At 48.0% G+C, this 21,874-nt stretch overlaps 1 protein-coding gene across 1 annotated transcript in view; it reads left to right on the top strand.

Annotated features, from left to right (window-relative positions):
- The first annotated feature begins 93 nt into the window (after positions 1 to 93).
- LOC149428299 (integrin alpha-M-like) overlaps positions 94 to 21,874 on the top strand; it is a 25,270-nt gene continuing 3,489 nt past the window's right edge. Inside the window, exons 1-24 of the mRNA XM_089667529.1 lie at positions 94 to 427; positions 519 to 649; positions 3,858 to 4,003; positions 4,709 to 4,862; positions 5,683 to 5,833; positions 7,576 to 7,649; positions 8,855 to 8,987; positions 9,188 to 9,327; positions 9,608 to 9,742; positions 10,342 to 10,578; positions 10,747 to 10,877; positions 11,368 to 11,522; positions 13,222 to 13,370; positions 13,447 to 13,551; positions 13,633 to 13,706; positions 13,822 to 13,963; positions 14,039 to 14,134; positions 15,499 to 15,578; positions 16,246 to 16,329; positions 19,040 to 19,106; positions 19,188 to 19,295; positions 19,976 to 20,059; positions 20,235 to 20,348; positions 21,727 to 21,831. Of these exons, the coding sequence (XP_089523655.1) occupies positions 94 to 427; positions 519 to 649; positions 3,858 to 4,003; positions 4,709 to 4,862; positions 5,683 to 5,833; positions 7,576 to 7,649; positions 8,855 to 8,987; positions 9,188 to 9,327; positions 9,608 to 9,742; positions 10,342 to 10,578; positions 10,747 to 10,877; positions 11,368 to 11,522; positions 13,222 to 13,370; positions 13,447 to 13,551; positions 13,633 to 13,706; positions 13,822 to 13,963; positions 14,039 to 14,134; positions 15,499 to 15,578; positions 16,246 to 16,329; positions 19,040 to 19,106; positions 19,188 to 19,295; positions 19,976 to 20,059; positions 20,235 to 20,348; positions 21,727 to 21,831 (3,129 nt within the window). The remainder of the gene's footprint in view (positions 428 to 518; positions 650 to 3,857; positions 4,004 to 4,708; positions 4,863 to 5,682; positions 5,834 to 7,575; positions 7,650 to 8,854; positions 8,988 to 9,187; positions 9,328 to 9,607; positions 9,743 to 10,341; positions 10,579 to 10,746; positions 10,878 to 11,367; positions 11,523 to 13,221; positions 13,371 to 13,446; positions 13,552 to 13,632; positions 13,707 to 13,821; positions 13,964 to 14,038; positions 14,135 to 15,498; positions 15,579 to 16,245; positions 16,330 to 19,039; positions 19,107 to 19,187; positions 19,296 to 19,975; positions 20,060 to 20,234; positions 20,349 to 21,726; positions 21,832 to 21,874) is intronic.

The raw sequence follows: 21,874 nt of genomic DNA on the forward strand, positions 1-21,874 counted from the left end.
GCCATGTCCTCCACACTGCCAGGTAACACTGACCCAACCACCACAGCCATGTCCTCCACACTGCCAGGTATCACTGACCCAACCACCACAGCCATGTCCTCCACACTGCCAGGTATCACCGACCCAACCACCACAGCCATGTCCTCCAAACTGCCAGGTAACACCGACCCGGCCACCACAGCCATGTCCTCCAAACTGCCAGGTAACACCGACCCAACCACCACAGCCATGTCCTCCACACTGCCAGGTATCACCGACCCGGCCACCACAGCCATGTCCTCTACACTGCCAGGTAACACCGACCCAGCCCCCACAGCCATGTCCTCCACCCTGCCAGGTATCACCGACCCGGCCACCACAGCCATGTCCTCCACACTGCCAGGTATCACCGACCCGGCCACCACAGCCATGTCCTCCACACTGCCAGGTGCTGGGAAGTCTCATATGAGCACAGGGGACTCTCACTGTCCCTGCTCCTCCCAGAACTGGAAGTGATCTTCGTTCCGGTGTCTCGGCAGAGTGCAATGTGAGAGGATTGGACATCGTCTTCCTCATCGATGGATCGGGGAGTATTGTGCCGAATGACTTCACATTGATGCTGAACTTTGTCACCAGAGTAATGGAAGAGTTCAGGGACACCAATACACAGGTGAGGTGTACCGTTCCTCCTCCCTCCCCCTCCCCCTCAATATGTCTCCCCCCTCTCCACTATATCTCCCCTGCCAGATTTTCCCCCCTCCTCTATATTCCCACCCCCTGCCAGATCTCCCCCTCTCCTCAATATCCCCCTCAATATGTCTCCCCCTCTCCTCAATATCCCCAAATCCAGATCTTCCCCCACTCCTCTATATACCCCCGCAGCCAGATCATCCCCCTCTCCTCTATATCCCCTCGCAGCCAGATCTTCCCCCACTCCTCTGTATCCCCCTCAATATGTCTCCCCCCTCCCCACTATATCTCCCCTGCCAGATCTTCCCCCCTCCTCTATATTCCCCCCACCAGATCATCCCCCTCTCCTCTATATCCTTAATTCCAGGTCTTCCCCCTCTCCTCTATATCCCCCCCTGCCAGGACTTCCCCCTCTCCTCTATATCCCCCCTGCCAGGACTTCCCCCTCTCCTCTACAGTTGTGGCCAAAATTATTCAACCCCCACTGAAATTGAGTGTTTTGGCCAGTTTGACATTGCTTTTGATCATTCAGTCATCTTGCTTACATTTACATTAAAGAGGCACTTGTAGGTCAGACAAATATAACATAACAGTTATAATGAAATAACCACAAATGTCTTTTCTGTGCTCACAGCATTATCAGTTTTATTCAACCCCCAAGTGACATTCAATCTTAGTACTTAGTACAGCATCCTTTTACAGTTATAACAGCTTTTAAACGTGAAGCATAGCTTGACACAAGTGTCTTGCAGCGATCTACGGGTATCTTCGCCCATTCTTCATGGGCAAAGGCCTCCAGTTCAGTCACATTCTTAGGCTTGCGCACTGCAACTGCTTTCTTTAAGTCCCACCAGAGGTTCTCAATCGGATTTAAGTCTGGTGACTGCGATGGCCACTCCAAAATGTTCCAGCCTTTCCTCTGCAACCATGCTCTAGTGGACTTGGAGGTATGCTTGGGATCATTGTCCTGTTGAAAGGTCCAACGTCTCCCAAGCCTCAGGTGTGTGACGGACTGCATCACGTTTCCATCCAATATCTCCTGGTACTGAAGAGAATTCATGGTACCTTGCACACGCTGAAGCTTCCCTGTACCTGCAGAAGCAAAACAGCCCCAAAGCATGATTGACCCTCCACCATGCTTCACAGTAGGCAAGGTGTTCTTTTCATCATAGGCCTTGTTCTTCCTCCTCCAAACATAGCGTTGATCCATGGGCCCAAACAGTTCTAATTTTGTTTCATCAGTCCACAGAACACTATCCCACAACTTTTGTGGTTTGTCCACATGGCTTTTGGCATACTGCAGTCGACTCTTCTTATTCTTTGGAGACAGCAAGGGGGTACGCCTGGGAGTTCTGGCACGGAGGCCTTCATTACGCAGTGTGCGTCTTATTGTCTGGGCTGAAACTTCTGTACCCACATCTGACAAATCTTTTCTCAGTTCCTCAGCAGTCACACGGGGACTTCTCTCCACTCTACGCTTCAGGTAGCGCACAGCAGTCGAAGTCAGCATCTTCTTTCTGCCACGACCAGGTAGCGTTTCAACAGTGCCCTTTGCCTTGAATTTGCGAATGATGCTTCCTAAGGTGTCTCTTGGTATGTTTAACATCTTTGCAATCTTCTTATAGCCATTGCCCTTCCTGTGAAGAGAAATCACCTCTTCTCTTGTCTTCCTGGACCATTCTCTTGCCTTCACCATGTTTGTAACCACACCAGTAAATGTCTAGAAGGAGCTGAGTATCACAGTCATTTTAAAGCTGCCTAATTGGTGCTTATTATGCTTGATTGCTGCTCGGTGACATCCACAGGTGTTTTCAATACCTGATGGAAAGCACCTGTATGAACCTCTGTTCTTCAGAGTGGTAGTCTTTAAGGGGTTGAATAATTGTGGCAATGAAGAAACCACATAAGAACCATTTACTACTGTATTACATAAACAATTGATGTCATTTTAGTTGCATTTGGGTAGTTACAACGTCCTTGTAGGATTTGATTCTGAATACAATTCCAAATGTACACTATAGTCCCTAAACCCCTTTACAGCATTGGGGGTTGAATAATTTTGGCCACAACTGTATATCCCCCCCTGCCAGGACTTCCCCCTCTCCTCTAAATCCCCCCTGCCAGGTCTTCCCCCTCTCCTCTATATCCCTCCTTCCAGGTCTCCCCCCTCTCCTCTAAATCCCCCCTTCCAGGTCTCCCCCCTCTCCTCTATATCCCCTTCAATATGTCTCCCCCCCTCCACTATATCCCCCATACCAGGTCTCCCCCCTCCTCTATATCCCCCCTGCCAGATCTTCCCCCCTCCTCTATATTCCCCCCAGCCAGATCTTCCTCCTCTCCTCAATATCCCCCAATCCAGGTCTTTCCCCTCTCCTCTATATCCCCCCCAGCCAGATCTTCCCCCTCTCCTCTATATCCCCCAATCCAGGTCTTCCCCCTCTCCTCTATATCCCCCCCAGCCAGATCTTCCCCCTCTCCTCTATATCCCCAAATCCAGGTCTTCCCCCTGTCCTCTATATCCTCCCTTCCAGGTCTTCCCCCTCTCCTCTATATCCCCCCCAGCCAGATCTTCCCCCTCTCCTCTATATCCCCAAATCCAGGTCTTCCCCCTCTTCTCTATATCCCCCCTGCCAGTACTTCCCCCTCTCCTCCAAATCCCCCCTGCCTGGGCTTCCCCCTCTCCTCTAAATCCCCTCTGCCAGGTCTTCCCCCTCTCCTCTAAATCCCCCCTTCCAGATCTTCCCCTTCTCTTCTATATCCCGCCCCCCCCAGCCAGATCTTCCCCCTCTCTTCTATATCCCCCAATCCAGGTCTTCCCCCTCTCCTCTATATCCCCCCTGCCTGGGCTTCCCCCTCTCCTCTAAATCCCCCCCGCTAGATCCTTCCCCTCTCCTCTATATCCCCCCTGCCAGGTCTTCCCCCTCTCCTCTATATCCCCCCTGCCAGGTCCTTCCCCTCTCCTCTATATCCCCCCTGCAGGTCCTTCCCTTCTCCTCTATATCCCCCCTGCCAGGTCCTTCCCCTCTCCTCAATACCCCCCCCCCCCCGCTAGGTCCTGCTCTCCTCTATATCCCCCCGCTAGGTCCTGCTCTCCTCTATATTGCACCATACCAGGTCTCTCCCCCCGTATGCCCCACTACATCTCATATTCTCCCCCACCATTAACCCTTTCCTCTCTTTCTCCGCAGTTCGCCCTCATGCAGTATTCCCATAGATTCCGGATGCATTTTGATTTCACCCAATTTTCAAAATCAAGAGATCCGGCACAGCTGACCAAGACCATTGACCAGCAGAAAGGGGGGACGCATACTTCCACCGCCATCCTGCTGGTGATGTACGCTCCCAGATCTTCTCCCCCCCTCCATGAATAAGTCTTCTCCTCCATATTGACAGTGAGGAGTGGCAGGACTGGTTCTCGGCCTCCAGATGCTCGGTGCCGGGGTGGAGTGACATCACTGGGGTGTATTTGTTAGTGCCGATCGCTCCACGGTGCACCCAGAAATGACACACATATCTGGGAAGTGTGTCCACATTTGTATGTATGACTGGTCCTCTGTCATATGACATTGGGCCCCTCTGGTAGCCCGTCAGACGGGGGAATGGTCACCAGGTTCTGAAAGCCACCATATAACACAGGCACAGACCATCTAGACCACAATCCTGGCACATGGGGCAAATGCCTGAGACACACCCACACTTTAATCATTCTGCATTCATCTTTCAGGCCAGCTGGTGGAGCTGGAGGCTCCTTGTTGTATTTTCTAGGCTCCTTATTTTGCTTTTTTGTTGTAAAATGTGAATGTGTTACAGTAGTCACTCCACCCCTTCTCTGAGCAGTGGCCCCTCCCCCTCTAGAGCAGGGAGCGCTCCCATATCATTGTGATGTTTCAGTTGGACAGAAGCTTCCCCTGTGCTGTCGCTGTAGCTAACCCCTAGTGCTCCGGGAATCCCATGTTCTGTATTAAATGCTCCTTGTAGAGTGTGGTGACCTGAGAAAGCCGCACCTGACTCTCTATGTCTGCTGTGTTCTGATTGGCAGGCAGCAGCTCTTTGTGCCAGAGAGAGGTGCCCGAGACAACGCCGAGAAGGTTCTCATCGTCATAACGGATGGGGAAAGCATCCGCGATAGCACGCCTTTCTCGAGGTCCATCGCAGAAGCTGACAGACTCGGGGTTCGCCGCTTCGTCATCGGGGTAACTGAGACGCTGATGGTCTTTAACCGTTTGATGACCAGAGGTCACTGATGCCTAGATGACAGGAACCACTTCTATATTTTATATTGACAATTTATTTGGTGCACGGTTTTAATATAAAAGGCTTGTTTTATTTATTTTGGGCTGACAAAAAATTATTTTGATTGAGGTATTATATATATATATATATTTTTTTTTTAATACTCTAAATGTATCTACCTTTTGCAGGATTTAACAGATAAACACTAATATTTTTTTTTTATTACCGTAAATGTATCTGACAACTACAAGACTTAAAAGATAAACCCTACAATTTTTTTTATAATACTGTAAACGTATCTGACAATTACACTACCGATTTTTATTTTTTTTTTTAATACTGTAATTGTATTTGACAATTGCAAAATTTAACAGATATACACCACCACCTACAGGCTGCAGCGCCAATTGCAGGCTTTAGTCCTATTTTGTCGGTGAAGTCTTCCGTCTACATGTGTATATTATGTCATAGCAGCTGTCTAGTCATCACATGACCAGGAACTACTCTGATTGGTTCCTGATCTCCAGTGCAGACGAGGTTTAGAAGCCAGCATCTGCACAGATGATGACGTTTCTCAAAGGACAGATGCTAATTAATGTATCCCCGGCACAGGGCGTCATGCTGGGGAATGTTAACATACAGGGCAGGAAGGGGTATATGAAAGAATGAAAGTCATGCCGATCCCATGGCTTCAGAACTTTCCTAGTCACTGATCGCTTATTTGTATAAAGTTGGTCATCTGACCTGCTCCAGCCTGACCATCCTCTCATTGGTCTACAGGTGGGAGAGGCTTTTACTGTCCCCAGTGCCTACCAGGAGCTGGTGACCATCGCCTCCCCGAAGCCTGAAGATCACCTCCTTCAGGTCAGTGACTTCTCCATCCTACAAAATTTCCAGAGGACGCTTCAGGAGAAAATCTTCGCCATCGAAGGTAACAGACGGAGCAGGAATGAATGGAAGCAGGTTAAAAGAGAACCCCAGACACATGTGCCATGAGTGCCCTGTAGGCCAAAAATACAGCCTGGCCTGGCACTTCCAGAAGATCCAGATCAGAGCTTCAGCTTAATCACATACCTCTCCTCTCCAGCACTCTCTTCATTCTTCATCACCCTTTGCTATCCACCCCTCTCTTCATCCTCTGTGGCCCCCTCCTCTCCACCCCTTTCTTCATTCTTTATGGTCCCCTCCTCTCTGCCTCTCTTTGTATCCCCTATTACCCTCTCCTCTCCATCCCTTTCTCTTCATCCTTTATCACCCTCTCCTCTCCACCCCTCTCTTCATCCTCTATGGCCCCCTCCTCTCCACCCCTCTCTCTTCATCCTTTATCACCCTCTCCTCTCCACCCCTCTATTCATCCTCTAGGGCCCCCTCCTCTCCACCCCTCTCTCTTCATCCTTTATCACCCTCTCCTCTCCACCCCTCTCTTCATCCTCTATGGCCTCCTCCTCTCCACCCCTCTTTTCATCCTCTATGGCCTCCTCCTCTCCACCCCTTTCTTCATTCTTTATGGTCTCCTCCTCTCTGCCTCTCTTTTTATCCTCTATTACCCTCTCCTCTCCATCCCTTTCTCTTCATCCTTTATCACCCTCTCCTCTCCACCCCTCTCTTCATCCTCTATGGCCCCCTCCTCTCCACCCCTCTCTCTTAATCCTTTATCACCCTCTCCTCTCCACCCCTCTCTTCATCCTCTATGGCCCCCTCCTCTCCACCCCTCTCTCTTCATCCTTTATCACCCTCTCCTCTCCACCCCTCTCTTCATCCTCTATGGCCCCCTCCTCTCCACCCCTCTCTCTTCATCCTTTATCACCCTCTCCTCTCCACCCCTCTCTTCATCCTCTATGGCCTCCTCCTCTCCACCCCTCTCTTCATCTTCTATGGCCTCCTCCTCTCCACCCCTTTCTTCATTCTTTATGGTCTCCTCCTCTCTGCCTCTCTTTTTATCCTCTATTACCCTCTCCTCTCCATCCCTTTCTCTTCATCCTTTATCACCCTCTCCTCTCCACCCCTCTCTTCATCCTCTATGGCCCCCTCCTCTCCACCCCTCTCTCTTAATCCTTTATCACCCTCTCCTCTCCACCCCTCTCTTCATCCTCTATGGCCCCCTCCTCTCCACCCCTCTCTCTTCATCCTTTATCACCCTCTCCTCTCCACCCCTCTCTTCATCCTCTATGGCCCCCTCCTCTCCACCCCTCTCTCTTAATCCTTTATCACCCTCTCCTCTCCACCCCTCTCTTCATCCTCTATGGCCCCCTCCTCTCCACCCCTCTCTCTTCATCCTTTATCACCCTCTCCTCTCCACCCCTCTCTTCATCCTCTATGGCCTCCTCCTCTCCACCCCTTTCTTCATTCTTTATGGTCCCCTCCTCTCTGCCTCTCTTTTTATCCTCTATTACCCTCTCCTCTCCAACCCTGTCTTCATCCTCTATAGTCCCTTCCTCTCCACCCCTCTCTTCATTCTCTATCATTCCTCTCCTCTCCACCCCTCTCTTCATTCTCTATCATTCCTCTCCTCTATCACCCCTCTCTTCATTCTCTATCATTCCTCTCCTCTATCACCCCTCTCTTCATCCTCTATCTTGTTCTCCTCCCCTCTCCTCATCCTCTATGGCCCCCTCCTCTCCCTCTTTCTTCATCTTCTGTTGACAACACCTTCTTCTTTCCTCTTGCCCCCAGGTACACAGTCTGCAAATGGAAGTTCTTTCCATCTTGAGATGTCTCAGGAGGGGTTCAGCGCAGTTCTGACATCGGTAAATATGAACTATCTCACATTCCCATTTACTACTGGAACCAAAAACTTACACCACAAAGCCCCCCCCACACACACACACACACACACACACACTGCTCCAATTCAGGGTCCCTTCTACCTGGATTCAGATGCAGATTCTCAGCTTTTGGCGGTGTCCCCTTCTCCTGAGGTATTTGCGGGTTTTTTATACAACATACTTCCCCGTTACTTCATGTTTATGATTTCCTTTTTACACGACACCAATTGGTAGAATTATTATGTATGCAGCTTGGATTACTCCATTCCAAATTAAATAAAGTCCCTCTAGGGGTATCTGTATACACAGATCCTGCCCAACCCTCCATGGTGTCCCCACACACTGACCAGAAATGAGGGGTCGGAGTTCTGAAGATGTAGGCCAGGAAGTCCCTGTCCCTGTGTGGACCTCCTGTGGATAGAATAGGTGCCATCCAAACCAGCCATTCCTGAGACCTCAGAAATAATCATGGGGGTAGAGCTGAGAGATGTTCAGACAGAAGAGGAGACAACATACCTCCTCGGTTTAGGCTTCCAAGGTCCTTGTATAACCCTGAAAAGTTAATCTGTCTTTTATAATTGTACTGTTTTTACTAGAACTGCCATTTTCCCTGGAGAGGTTGCATTCCAGAACATATCTAGATTCAGAGTAGACCATATGCCTGCTATAGGGCCGACAAGCACAAGAGGACCCTGTCTTGTTACAATTGAGGGTCATTCATGCCTTTGAGAAAGGAAACTGTCGTTGAGATAGAGAGGTCGTTATTGGCTTTGCTATGGGGCTCCATTATCCATGGTTATGACGTGAAAGCATGATAAAGGACCATACAATTCTGATAATGGATACAATGTGTGGGGGGGGGGGGTACAACTATAAACTGCCCAGGGTGCAGATATGAGGTGCCCTTTAGAGGGGATAATGGACCTGTAGACCCTCAAGCCAGGAACTGTCTTCTTGGTATAGAAGGTTGACGTGATGACGCATGAATTCTGTTCCAAGAAGGAAACTCTGCACTTACTGTATATTTGATGGCATAGATCTGCCCTGTAAGCCGATTGGGTAACCTGTCTCACCAAAATATTTAAAAGCCGAGTCAGCAATAGGAAGTGACATTCACAATTACTGAATGAAGCTTCCATCACCATGAAGATCTCATATCCCCTTTTTAATGCCGCCTTCTTCTCCAGAGAGGGCCCATCCTTGGGGCAGTAGGTGCTTATGACTGGTCTGGAGGGATATCCATGTACTTGGACGGTCGGCAGAATGGCACCTGGATAAATGCTACAAAGGATCGAACCGACATGAAGGATTCTTACATGGGTGAGAAAACCATTGATTACAGAGCTGTACAGATGTCACAAGATTCTTGTATGTCACACAATTCATAAACTAGCATCAATGATCACTAGAATCCTACAAATGGTGGATATGGAAGGTGGAAGCTAAGGTTAGAGGGAGCTTATTACACGTCTGTAAAATGGATCTATCTCCACCATGACTCTTCTCTTCTCCTTGTACAGGTTATGCAGTCCAGCAGGTGCAGTGGGACACATTGGCCATTGGTGCACCAAGATACCAACATCTGGGCAGTGTCTTCATCTACAAGAATAATCCAACAACATCGGAGTGGAGCCAGGTGGCTGCATTCACCGCAGACAAGGTGACAGAGGGGTGCAGGAGTGGGAGGTTCAACGGATGGAAAGGCAACCTTTCAAAGATTCAATGGTTGAAGAGGTTGGAGACCACAGATACAGCTAGACACATGACAAGATTTAGAGGAAGCAGAAGTTGACAAGATTGTCAGGATGTTTCTGGGAATGGATGGGAGGAGAGCAATGAGTCTCATTTTTGGGAAGACATTTAGGATAAGAACATCTGAGAATTCTCTGTGATCCTCCACTTATACACAAGTTCTTTATATGTACAATCTGTCTTCTTAGATTGGGTCATACTTTGGGTCGGTGCTCAGTATCCTGGCTTTGAATTCCACACACTCTCTTCTTGTGGTTGGGTCCCCAACGTATTTCTCTCCTCAAGCCCCAGGAGGGCGAGTGTACCTATGTCCTGTCACCGAGGTGAGGCCTAGACTGCTAATCAATGATGTTCTAACCCTCTGTGTTTACTTGATGACAGTACAAGAAGAGATGCCAGTAAGTTGGTTGTTTCAGGTGTATAAATCAGTTTAATTGCACCTTCTTCCCTTTGGGAAGACATTGAACAGTAATTATCCTCAATCCCTGTTTATCGTTCTGTCCCCATAATACTAAAAAGAACACTGAAGCCCACTGTGACCTTCTGGAAGTGGCCTTCAAGTCTTCATGGTCTCATTTATTAGAGGAAGACTATAGCCTGGTACTCATCCATTTTCCTGCAACTTTGGAGATGCCAAATCCATCTTCCATCTCCTTGTCTCAGCATTTTCCATGACTGCTCATATTTATGTGTGGAGTCCTCCAGAGCAATAGATACCTGTGATGGTCCTAGTGATCATAGCTCTGCATTTAGCTATAATTGATTACAATTTACCAAACTGGGTTGAGCCTCAGATACTAAAATTTAGGTACAAAGAGGAATTCTATGAGACCTATGAAATTGTTTCAGTTCCCTTATTATTTTTAACTACATCATAATAATCACTATTAGCTTCCAGCTTTGATCTTTTCTTGTGTTTCAGGTCAGGAACGCCTGGCACCCTAGAGGAGCATCTGTCACTATGACATGTCCAGAGACCCTTCAAGGTGACCCCAGCCAATCTGTAGGTCATTTCGGTTCTGCCATCTCTGTTCTACCAGACATGACTGGAGATGAGCTACCAGACTTGGCAGTTGGTGCCCCATGCGAAGACAACTATCAGGGAGCCATCTACATCTTTCCAGGTCAGAGTGAGAGCTTCAGAACTTCATATATACAGGTACCCATCTTTTTCTTCTGCCAGTCTACAACTGTGATGATTCTATTCAGGTGTCAGTTACTCTTTGTGTCCGCTCACATTGGTTGGCTCTCTGTTGAGAATGGAATGTTATGTCAGGTTATTTTTCCTCTGCTGTGTTTTCATTTATGGTTCCTTCCCTTTCTACAGCGCATTACTGGTCGGCAGGTCAGTGGTGGCATCAGGTTCTTTGGCAGGTCACTGAGTGGAAATCTGGACATGACGGGGGACAATCTGCCAGATCTTGCAGTGGGAGGTGAAGGACTAGTCTTGGTAGTGAGGTGAGAAGAAAATGAAATTAGTTATTAGATCTTTTTTATCCTGGTGTGACTTCATCACCAAATCATCACCTCTGGACTTTACTGTATGTTATCTATGGTGCCTTCACTGGAAGCCTCCTGGGACAGTATGCCAATCACTCTCTCCAAGATGGTAAAGGACCTCTGGGTAATGTGTATGGCCAGACAGAATCACTGCTGCTCTCTCAGGAGTGATGAACACCTACAATGAGGGGGCAGAAATAAAATGTTGGATTCCCCAATATGTCTTCTGGTCATGGAAATGCACCTTGCACGATGTTGCTTACATATGGTGCAGGAACTCCAACTGAGGCCAAATCCTGTGCCACAATGTACAATCAGCTTGTATAAAGGGAAATTCAACAACCTGAAAAGGACCAATAATCCTCATTGTACATGTTATGGTACCACGCTGTTTGTCTTTTACAAAACCTCCATAAATAACCATTTTGAATCTCTGACTCCTCTGTAGGTCTCGACCGGTTCTGGGTGTCTCAGTCGGCATGACATTTGATCCCATTGAGATACCCCTCTCATTCTACGAGTGCTCAGATCAGTTCAAAGCTGGGAGTGCAATAAAACTCATCGTCTGCTTCTTCAGCTACCAGAAAAACACCAGGGCAACAGGTGAGCCAGGTGGGGGGGGGGGGGGGTTGACCAGAAGAGTCATCATTTCCTGGGACAATCAGAGGTACCAGACTGAGATCTTATAGCTGTTGCATCTATACTCTCAGAGGGCTTCAAACCAGCTCACTTCTGCAAAACACATATGGAAGATTGGGAGTAATACCTTTATTGTACATTGCTTTAGTACAGAAGAATATTGGGTTTTCTTTGTATGAGAAAAGTGTCCATGAAAATATAGATTGCTGCTCCGGGTTTAAGCCAGAGAGGTGGTCAGATGGGAAGAGTCAGAGCCAGGGAGTGAAAAAGGTGTGCACTATCCACACTATTCCCCATACAATCCATCCCGGGTCCAATCAACACTGACCCACTTACCATACAAACCATCACCACACCATCAAATTGTACAAAGGATAGTGCCCTGTGCCATCCAAACTATACCCTATACAATCAACCCTCGCCCCCGTACAATCCAGACCATCTGCCTTAACCATCCAAACCCTTATTCATATCTTCTAAACGATCATCCCCTGTACCATCAAAACTGCCTGGCATACATTCTAAACCATCCCCTGTACCATCCAAACCACTCTGCCGTACCATCCTAACTATCCTTGGCACCTTTCAAACACTCTCCTGCACCATCTAAACATCTTCCATACAGTTAAACCATCTCCTATACCATCCAAACCATACATGGTACCATCTAAGCCCTCTCTTGTACCATCTAAACATCCTATACCATCCAAACCATCCCTGATACCATCTAAACCCTCTCTTCTACCATCGATACATTCTCTATACTACTCAAACCATCCCCCATATCATCCAAACCATCCTCCACATTATCCAAACCATTGCCTGTATAATCCAAACCATAGTCCATACTATTCAAACCCTCCCATGCATCATCCACACTATCCCTTGGTATCATCCAAACCTTCCCCTATCCAAACTGTGACTGCATCCATCCACACAATCCACCATGTCATCCAAACTATCCCTTAAACCTTCCTTGGTACCATCTAAATATCCTCCCATACCATCCAAACTATTTCTTGTATAATTCAAACCATCTTCTGTATCATCCAACCCCTTAACTGTACCATCCAACCCATCCCACATATCTTGGTCACTATGACTGTCTTTATCACAAAGTTCTGAGTCTGGTCCATCAAGTTGCAGTACACAGGGACTCCAGGGCCACAATGGTACTGAAATGAAGGGAAGGGCCAGACACTAGTCACTGGGATGAAAGAATACTTAGAGGGTCTAAGTAGGAAGTACCAGCGCCTCTGTAGAATTATAAATCTATTACAGGTAGGGCAAAGAAAGTGGAATTCCAGACAAACACAGCTAGAAACCACATAGAATTACCATTTTACCTGCCAATAAATATGTACGTTTGTTCAGCTACTCCTGTGATTTACAGATGCCTGCCACACAGCCCATTCAGGAAGATCGCCCTTCTGCTAGTTGGGCAGAGGTGATGATGGCCATTCATAGGCCAATGAGCGTAAAGATACTAAGCCAGGATATAAGCGTGTCACTTGCTTGGCTGGGCGGTGGTGTATGAATCACAGGACTGTCTGAACAGGATTGCCAGTCCATTAGCTGGAGAAGCAGCCACAATGTACACATGTAAGCCATGTGTTCAGACATTTGCCTGTTCCACTTTATATCTTTTCACATTCTTTCTCAGTGGAGGACTTTGGTCAGGTGACATACTCTCTCCTCCTGGATGCTGGTCGCACCAACACTCGGGCCCTCTTCCCCAAAGCTGGGCGCTCCCTCAATGCCAACCAGCGTCTGTCAGGGGAAGCATGTGCAGACCATTCCATCCAAATTCCTGTGAGTACCTCTCTATCTGTAGACCATATAAAGCTGAGAAGATCATGTCTCTCACCCGTCCTGTCTCTGTGTCTAGGAGTGTGTGGAAGACTCTCTGTCCTCTCTCCGAGTCTCGCTCAATTTCTCGCTTGCTGGAATTCCTGTGCTGAGTGAGGACTCCCCATCCAACCACTCTGCAGAGGTAACTCTCCACTCTCCACGCACTATGTAGGGTATTGCAGATCACAGACCTGGTCACATACCTTCAGATCTTTCTCCACAGGTCCCATTTCAGAAGAACTGTGGTGGCGACGGGGTGTGCGAGGACAATCTGAGCCTGAAGATCACCTTCATAGGGTGAGATGGAGGACCTTGCTCTGTCATCAGCCTGACCGATGAAAGCGTTCTCTCTTGGGTGGTTTTGGGTGTCTCATGAAAGCTGGTGTGACCATCTTATTCCTTTATCTAACAGTGTCAACCAGCTGGTGGTTGGAGTGACTCTTGACATCAACATGACAGTCTTGGTGAAAAACGAAGGTGAAGATTCATACAACACTCGTGTTATCATCCCCTTCCCCTCCGGCTTGTCATATCGCCTGGTGTCTCTCATTGAGGTAATGGGGAGCTGTCTCTTCTCCGGCTCCTCGGTATGGTGGAGCAGTTGTAATCTAATTTTATTCATCTTGTAGAGCAACAAGAAAGTGACGGTTTCATGTGCCTCTCTGGAAGGCCAGAGAGTGGTGAACTGTGGGGTGAACAGACCTCTCCTGAGACCCAACACCACGGTAAGAGGAGAGAGCCTGAGAGAGGGTGCTAGAGTGCTGGTGTGTGAGAGAGCAATGAACGCTATGCAGAAAGGGCTACAAAAGAAAGAACCCGGAGACTGATTAACATCGAATATGATGCTTTGATGTGAGAATACCCAAGTTATAACTCCGGCACTTAACCTAAACGTCAGTTATTGACCTCTAATACTAATTATAAACCTCAATGTAACACCGAACTTACTTGCAGCCCCACCTACTAATTGTCCAGCTCCCAACTATACCCTCAACGTAATCCCTAAACCCCAACAACCATTCTTCTTTCCAGTTCTGACCTTAACCAAGAACCTTCAGATTAACCCAAACTTTAACCCCAACCTAACACTAATTCTCAGTTCCTAACCCTAACATTTCTCCCCTAACCCCAACCTTCAAATCTATCCCAAATGCTAACACCCAACTTTCAAACTATCTTCAAAAATCTTTAAACTTCAAAACCTTTAAACCAACCCTAAAGCAGCATTCCCCATCTTTTTACCCTAGAAGAACCCTTGGAATAAATGTTAGGTCTTGGGGAACCCCTGCTAAACCCCAGTTCATTGGGGGAGCAATGAAAAGAGTGCCTTCCCCTACAGTAATGGTCAGACGCCACACTTCGATAACTAAAAAAGATCATTGATGCCATGTCGCTGACTCTGACATGTAGCATTGGCCCCAGATCCATGTAGGCACCATTAAATAGGAGGTCAATCAGCTAGCAACCTCTAGAGGAACACAGATTGAGAATGGCTGGACCATCAACCTAATCTTCATCTTTCAAATTACCGCAACACTCAACCTATCCTGACACCCCAAGCCTCAACCTAACCCTCAACCCTCACCATACACAGAACCCTCAACCCAACCCACACTCTTAACGTAACCCAACTCTGTCAATTTGACCCCCTGGCCCTCGGTCTAATCCTCAACCTATCTCCAAAATAACAGCACTGATATGTACTGCTGATCTGGAACTGAAACTGTAAAGGAGTGCTGGGACACCCCAACACTTGGTTTGATTGAAGCATGGCACAACCACAAGGGAATGACTTCTCCAGTCACATGAGAGGGGTCTCTTGGAGGTCCTGTATGGAGGTTGTCAGGGCGGTGGCAAAGAGAAGGCATGAGCACATATGAATTGAGCAGAATGACACAAATCTAAAGCAGCAGAGTCGGAGCCAGGCTGTAGAGGGTCCCCATGGTGGATTGGGGGGGGGGGGGGGAGTCTGCCATTAAGACAGTACAAGCAGATGATGGCCAGAATGTCAGTGACCCACCCCCCCCCCCCAGTGAGAATCATTCACATCTTTTCCCCACTCACACCTCACTTCTGGGGTCTCTTCCAGGCCATCTTCCTGGTGGGTTTTCACGTTTCAGCGAACGCTGCCCTGGGGAACTCTCTGACAATGTCAGCCAACGTGAGCAGGTAAGTGACCACTGGGAACATGTGGGAGGAACAGACCTGATGTGTTGCCACCCTGTGAGATCGAAGGGCAGAACAGTTCATGCAGGCCTCATCTGCTCTGCAGCTGCACCATCAATTTACATGGACCCAATTTACTAAGCTGGCCGGAGGGTCGCCAACATTCAATCACATGAAGGCGAGGTTCTGTTTTATCCAAGTGTTCCCATACACCACTAGAACTGAACTACCAATGGGAAGGTCCATGGAGGAGCCAGGCACTTTCTTGAGGTCCCTCCTATCAGGTGGAGGAGCCAGAGGGCAGAGACAAGTGATGATACTGACATAATGGCGGGCCCCAGATTACGTGGCTTTGGGGGGCTCTAGAGGGGATTCACCATGGCCACATGTTTTGCTGGTCTTCATTGTCACCGAAAGTGACAGGAAATCCGAAATGTTAGAGTTGTCACCTGAACAGGAGGGGAGGAGAAATCTCCCGAATCCTGCACAGTGCGGTGGGTGGCAATGGACAAGAAGTCCAAAAATGAAGTGGTCCTTAAAGGTGTGCCAGAGTGGAGTCTCACATAGATGTGGCCTTTTTTAGCATTCCCCTTGTGCCATCTTAGCTGGATAACTTTGGGCCGTTATTGAAGGCTCCTCCAAGCACTTCTATCTCTGCTTCTGTTTTCAGCGATTACAGACGAGCCCCCACCGATCGAATGATGTCCTCATCTCAGCTGAGCGTCCGCTATGCCATCTACGTTACCATCACCAGGTGAGTAAAAGAAAGTGGAGATGGAATCCGGCGATGGAAAATTCCATGTCCATCTGACAAGGGTTGGACAATCTGACTACCCCATGTAGTCTTCTGGATCCGCTTTGGCCATAGGCAGGAATGCTCCGGTTTCAGGAGGGTTCCTCAGCACCCCTCAACGTGCTGCCTACAGTCACGGGTTATCTGGGGGGAGACAAGAACGATCGGAAGAGGTTTGTTCTCACACTTCTTCCTCCTACGAGTGCTGGCAGCTGGGGCCATCTGTGGCCACCGGAGACATTGGGGGGGTCATTCGTGTCCAGACCTGCAGAACAAAAACTTTTGTTTCATTTCAAATCGATTTGTTGAGTTACTAATTTTGTATTTTTGCATTCGTAACGAAAATTTGGTTTGTTTATTCGTTTTTGACCAGATTCAAATTTTTTTCCAATGATTCAATTCGAATTGAAAATATGGAATCGATCCAGATTTATTGTGAAGAACAACTGGTTCTATTCTATTCAGAATTCAAATTTGCTATATTCTTTCTGCTCTTTTCAATTATTTTCTAATCTATTCTTTTCTATTCCATTTCAAATTCGACATTTCAGAAGACGGCTGTATTTTTTCTATTTTTATTTTATTCGAATTTCAGAGGATGACTATATTCTAATTTTATCCTATTCTATTTTTTTCTATTCTTTTCCTTTTTGTTTCATTCTTTTCAATTAAAAATTTGAATTTCGAAAGACAGCTATATTCATTCTATTCTATTCTTATTTTTTCTCTTCTATTCCTTTATTTTCTGCTCTATTCTGTTTTATTCTATTCGTTTCAAAATTTCAGAAGTCGGCTATATTCTTTCCATTTTATTCTACTCGAAATTTGAATTTCAGAAGATAGCTACAATCATTTTCATTCTAGTCTGTTCTATTTGAATTCGAATTTTGGAAGACGGCTATATTCTTTCTATCCTCTTCTTTTTTCAATTCCATTTCATTTTTTTGGAAGACGTCTATAATCTTTCTATTCTGTTTCTTTGTTTTCTACTTTATTCTTTTATTTTCTGTTCTATTCTATATTTTTCCTAATTCGAATTTCAGAAGACGGCGATATTCTAATACACAAGGTCTGTGAAGGAAATCAGCAATAGCCAGCAATGTTCATAGTTTTCGTTTTCCGATTCCATTCCATTTTCAAATTCTATTCCAATAATCCATTATTTTGGCTGAACATTTCGTTATCTGTAAATTCTTTACAATTGTAATTCAGATTCCTGCGAATTGCTGCATATCGAAAGTTTTGTCCATATTTTGATTCGGAACAAAATGAACCGCGCGTCTATTTGTGGCTGGGGCTCCTCGGTTTCTCACAGAGCTTTGTTTAGGATTTAACGCCGACATTTTGAGTTGTCACCAGAACAGGTGTCAGAAGATCGCACTTCTCTTCCGGTGACACCTGTCTGAAGCTGGACATACATTGAGAGATTTTCTCCATTCATCCCTCTGGTTCAGGGGTAGGCAACCTGCGGCTCTCCAGTTGTTGCAGGACTACAAGTTCCATCATGCCTCTGCAAGTCATAGCTGTAACTGTCAGTTTTGTAATGTTGCAATCAGGGGCGGACTGACAACTCATGGGGCCCCCGGGCAATAGGGGATCATGCGGCCCCTGTTTCCTTGCCCAAACTCAAAAAAGCCTATGAAAAAGGTACCAGGGGCATCTCCTGGGGCCCCTTACTGACCCCAGGCCTTTGTTCAGTGCCCGAGTTTCCAAATGGTCAGTCCACCCCTGGTTGCAATGCCTCATGGGAAATGTAGTTCCACAACAGCTAGAGAGCCGCAGGTTGCCTACCCCTGCTCTGGTTGAACGAAAAAACCCTCAAGATTCCCACATGAACACAGGAGATGTGGATGCAGGAATCCCCCTCATTGAGCTATTGTATTCCAAGAGCGGGGACTCCCCCCCCCTGTCAGAGAACACTGACCAAGGCGGCAGCGGCAGATCGAATGCTGGTTTTCCAGCAGAATCGTTCTACAGAAGCCGATTGCACAGACAGTTCTTGCTGAATCGGCCAAATTTCGATATGTGTATGTCCAGTTATAGAGGGAACTAATCTCAGTGACTGCTGGTCACAGGAGATTCGGAGACCCACCATCGGTGTCTCCATTGTGCTGCTCATGGTTCTCCTTGCTGGAGAGGAAGCCGTACCTGAGGAAGAATCTCCCTTCTTCTGCTTCATCCATTCTGTGGATCTGTGCTTCCTCCACCTCTATCATTACCCCACCAGGCATCTAGGGGGGGCAGCTCTGACATGAGAAAGCAAAGTCCCACCTCCATCAAAATGGTGGCCTCTACACAAGACATGGTAAGTTAGTAATGGGGAGAAGATCAGCTGCTGGGGGACCACAGACAATACTGGTCCTTTGACCTTTTGGGGCACGCCTTCCATAGATCAATTCCTCAAAAAAAAAAAAAATGGGAGGAGCAATAGTTTACTGCATGACATTAAGCAGAGGTCTTCTTCCGGGAAGGTGGTATTTATATGAGCTACGAGAGGAGCGCTGCCTGTTGGTTCTGCTAGTTCGGAGGGGTAATCCGACTACTGCAAGCCATTTCATGGTAACCGACTACCAGGGGAGACCTTCCTTGGATGGGATCATAGGGGGGGGAGGCGGGTGTTAGAGGCACTTCTTACCCCGCAACTCACACTCACTGTCTGTGCTTGTTGTAGCCTCGAAGAGTCCAGCAAATACCAGAACTTCTCCAACGGTGACTCCACCATACAGCATATCTACAGGGTAAGAGTAGACAGGGTGGGGAATTAAAACCTCATCCCAGCAGCCTCTTCCATGTAACCACCCCCTTCTCCCTGTCCTCAGGTCATTAACCTGGGCCAGCGGTCACTCCCTCTCACCGTCATCTTCATGGTACCAGTGAGGTTGGGGGAGACGTCCATCTGGGAGACGAGGAACATTACAAGTTCTAAGGTAACTACGCCCACCACAGAGGTTGGCACCGTGACTTGACCCTCCAATACGTCCAGGTTCCCCATTGTCATGGAGGCATCATTAATATATTGATAAGGTCTGTAGATTACCCCCCCCCCCCCCCCAAGTCTGGGTCTACATGTTGGTAGTGCACTCCTGATGATTACACATGATCTATAAATTAGATGCAGCAACACATTAGTGTCCAATTTTCAGTCTCCTCCCCCCTAGCTGGGGGCTACAGATCAGAGACCCCACATAAGTTATTAGGGGGAGTAGGATCATGGATGAGGTACAGCAGGAATTTCAGAGGACACAATGGAAGATGAGGTGGGCTAATAAAGTGAGATCTTAGATGAGACAGTGGGGTCAGGAGGACCACAGGTTATGCAGTGGGCCCCAGATGAGGTAATAGAGTAAGTAGGATTATAGATGAAATAATGGAGTCAGCAAGTAACCCAGGTGAGACAGTTAGTTGAGGAGGGACCCCAGCTGAGACAGTGTGGTGAAAAGGGACCCCAGCTGAGACACTGGGGTAAAAAGGGACCCCAATGAGGTAATGGAGTGCAGGAGTATCCCTTATGAGACAGTGAGGCAAGGAGAGGGATCCAAGTTTAGGCATTGTGGTATGGAGTGGGTTCTGGGGTGAAGGCCTATCATGTGCCTCTTTTTTTTCCCAGCCAGACATCTCCACATGTACTGAAGCCAGAGAAGCCCCCGGCGCTGAGAAGTACCAGGAGATCCTGGCAAGAAGTCCAATTCTGGTAAAGCGATGGAAACCAGTTCTCAGTGCCCCTCTTGAATGATGTTCTCTGATGTTTTCTTAGCCCAGAGTTGTCTCCTTTGTCCTCCACATCCCCTTTTCTTCTCTTGGGGGGTTTCATTCCCTCTGGAGTAGTCCCCTCCATATCATCCTCTGATTCCTCCTCCTCTCCCCAGAACTGTTCTGTTGGTTGGTGTGTCAGAGTGGAGTGTCAGATTCGGGATCTGGAGGTTCAGAGTTCTGTAAACTTCACTATCAGCGGATCTGTGACTGAAGGATCCGTCACTCAGGTAGGTACAGTCTGTCCAGACGTAGGTACACTCTACAGTCGAGTAGATCCACAGACATAGACAGAATATATAATTGGTCCTTCCTGGGGAGGTTGGGTCGCCCAGATTGTCATACATAGCAGACATTGTACACCTAAATGGGCAGTCCTGACACCATTCAGTTGGGGGCTCTTTCGCCATCCCCCAGAAACAGCTACACATATGGCCATACAATGTTCTCCATCTCAGAAACATGTCCGTATGACCCCCACCCTTCACTGTACCTCCCAGACGCGTCCATACAATGTCCTCCATCTCAGAGACATGTCCGTATGACCCCCACCCTTCACTGTACCTCCCAGACGCGTCCATACAATGTCCTCCATCTCAGAGACATGTCCGTATGACCCCCACCCTTCACTGTACCTCCCAGACGCGTCCATACAATGTCCTCCATCTCAGAGACATGTCCGTATGACCCCCACCCTTCACTGTACCTCCCAGACGCGTCCATACAATGTCCTCCATCTCAGAGACATGTCCGTATGACCCCCACCCTTCACTGTACCTCCCAGACGCGTCCATACAATGTCCTCCATCTCAGAGACATGTCCGTATGACCCCCACCCTTCACTGTACCTCCCAGACGCGTCCATACAATGTCCTCCATCTCAGAGACATGTCCGTATGACCCCCACCCTTCACTGTACCTCCCAGACGCGTCCATACAATGTCCTCCATCTCAGAGACATGTCCGTATGACCCCTACCCTTCACTGTACCTCCCAGACGCATCCATACAATGTCCTCCATCTCAGAGACATGTCCGTATGACCCCCACCCTTCACTGTACCTCCCAGACGCGTCCATACAATGTCCTCCATCTCAGAGACATGTCCATATGACCCCCACCCTTTACCTCCTAGTCATCTCTGTACAATGTCCTCACCCCTTAGGACACATCCGTACAACACCCTCCAACCCCAAGACATGACTATACTACCTCCTTCACCCCCCAGTCACGTCCATATAACACCCCCCATCCCTCAGACACATCTATACAACCTCCTCCATCCCCCCCCCCAGACATCTATACAACCCCCTTCACCCCCCAGTCACGTCCATATAACACCCCCCATCCCTCAGACACATCTATACAACCTCCTTTACCCCCCCCCCCCCCCCAGACATCTATACAACCTCCTTCACCCCCCAGTCATGTCCATATAACACCCTCCACCCCCCAAACATCTGTACAGCCTCCTTCACCCCACAGTCCCGTCCGTATAACACCCCCCAGACACATCTTTACAACCCCCTTCGCCCCCCAGTCACGTCCCTACAATATCCTTTAGCCCCCAGACCTGTCTATGTCCTCACCTCCTTCTCTCTGGTCTCAGTCAGGACAGCAGCAGATTTTCCTGCAGACCGCAGCGGAGATCAGATACGATTCTCAGACGTACGCGCACATCCTGGAACAGAACCAGCGTTTCGTCAGAGCCCAGGTACTCACCTCTCTCACAGTAATACTGGGGGTGGGGAATTGGG

Source organism: Staurois parvus, unplaced genomic scaffold (assembly GCF_062004578.1).
Source record: "Staurois parvus isolate SC_StPar_1 unplaced genomic scaffold, SC_StPar_1.0 ptg003342l, whole genome shotgun sequence".
In the NCBI taxonomy this organism is placed as follows: Eukaryota; Metazoa; Chordata; class Amphibia; order Anura; family Ranidae; genus Staurois; species Staurois parvus.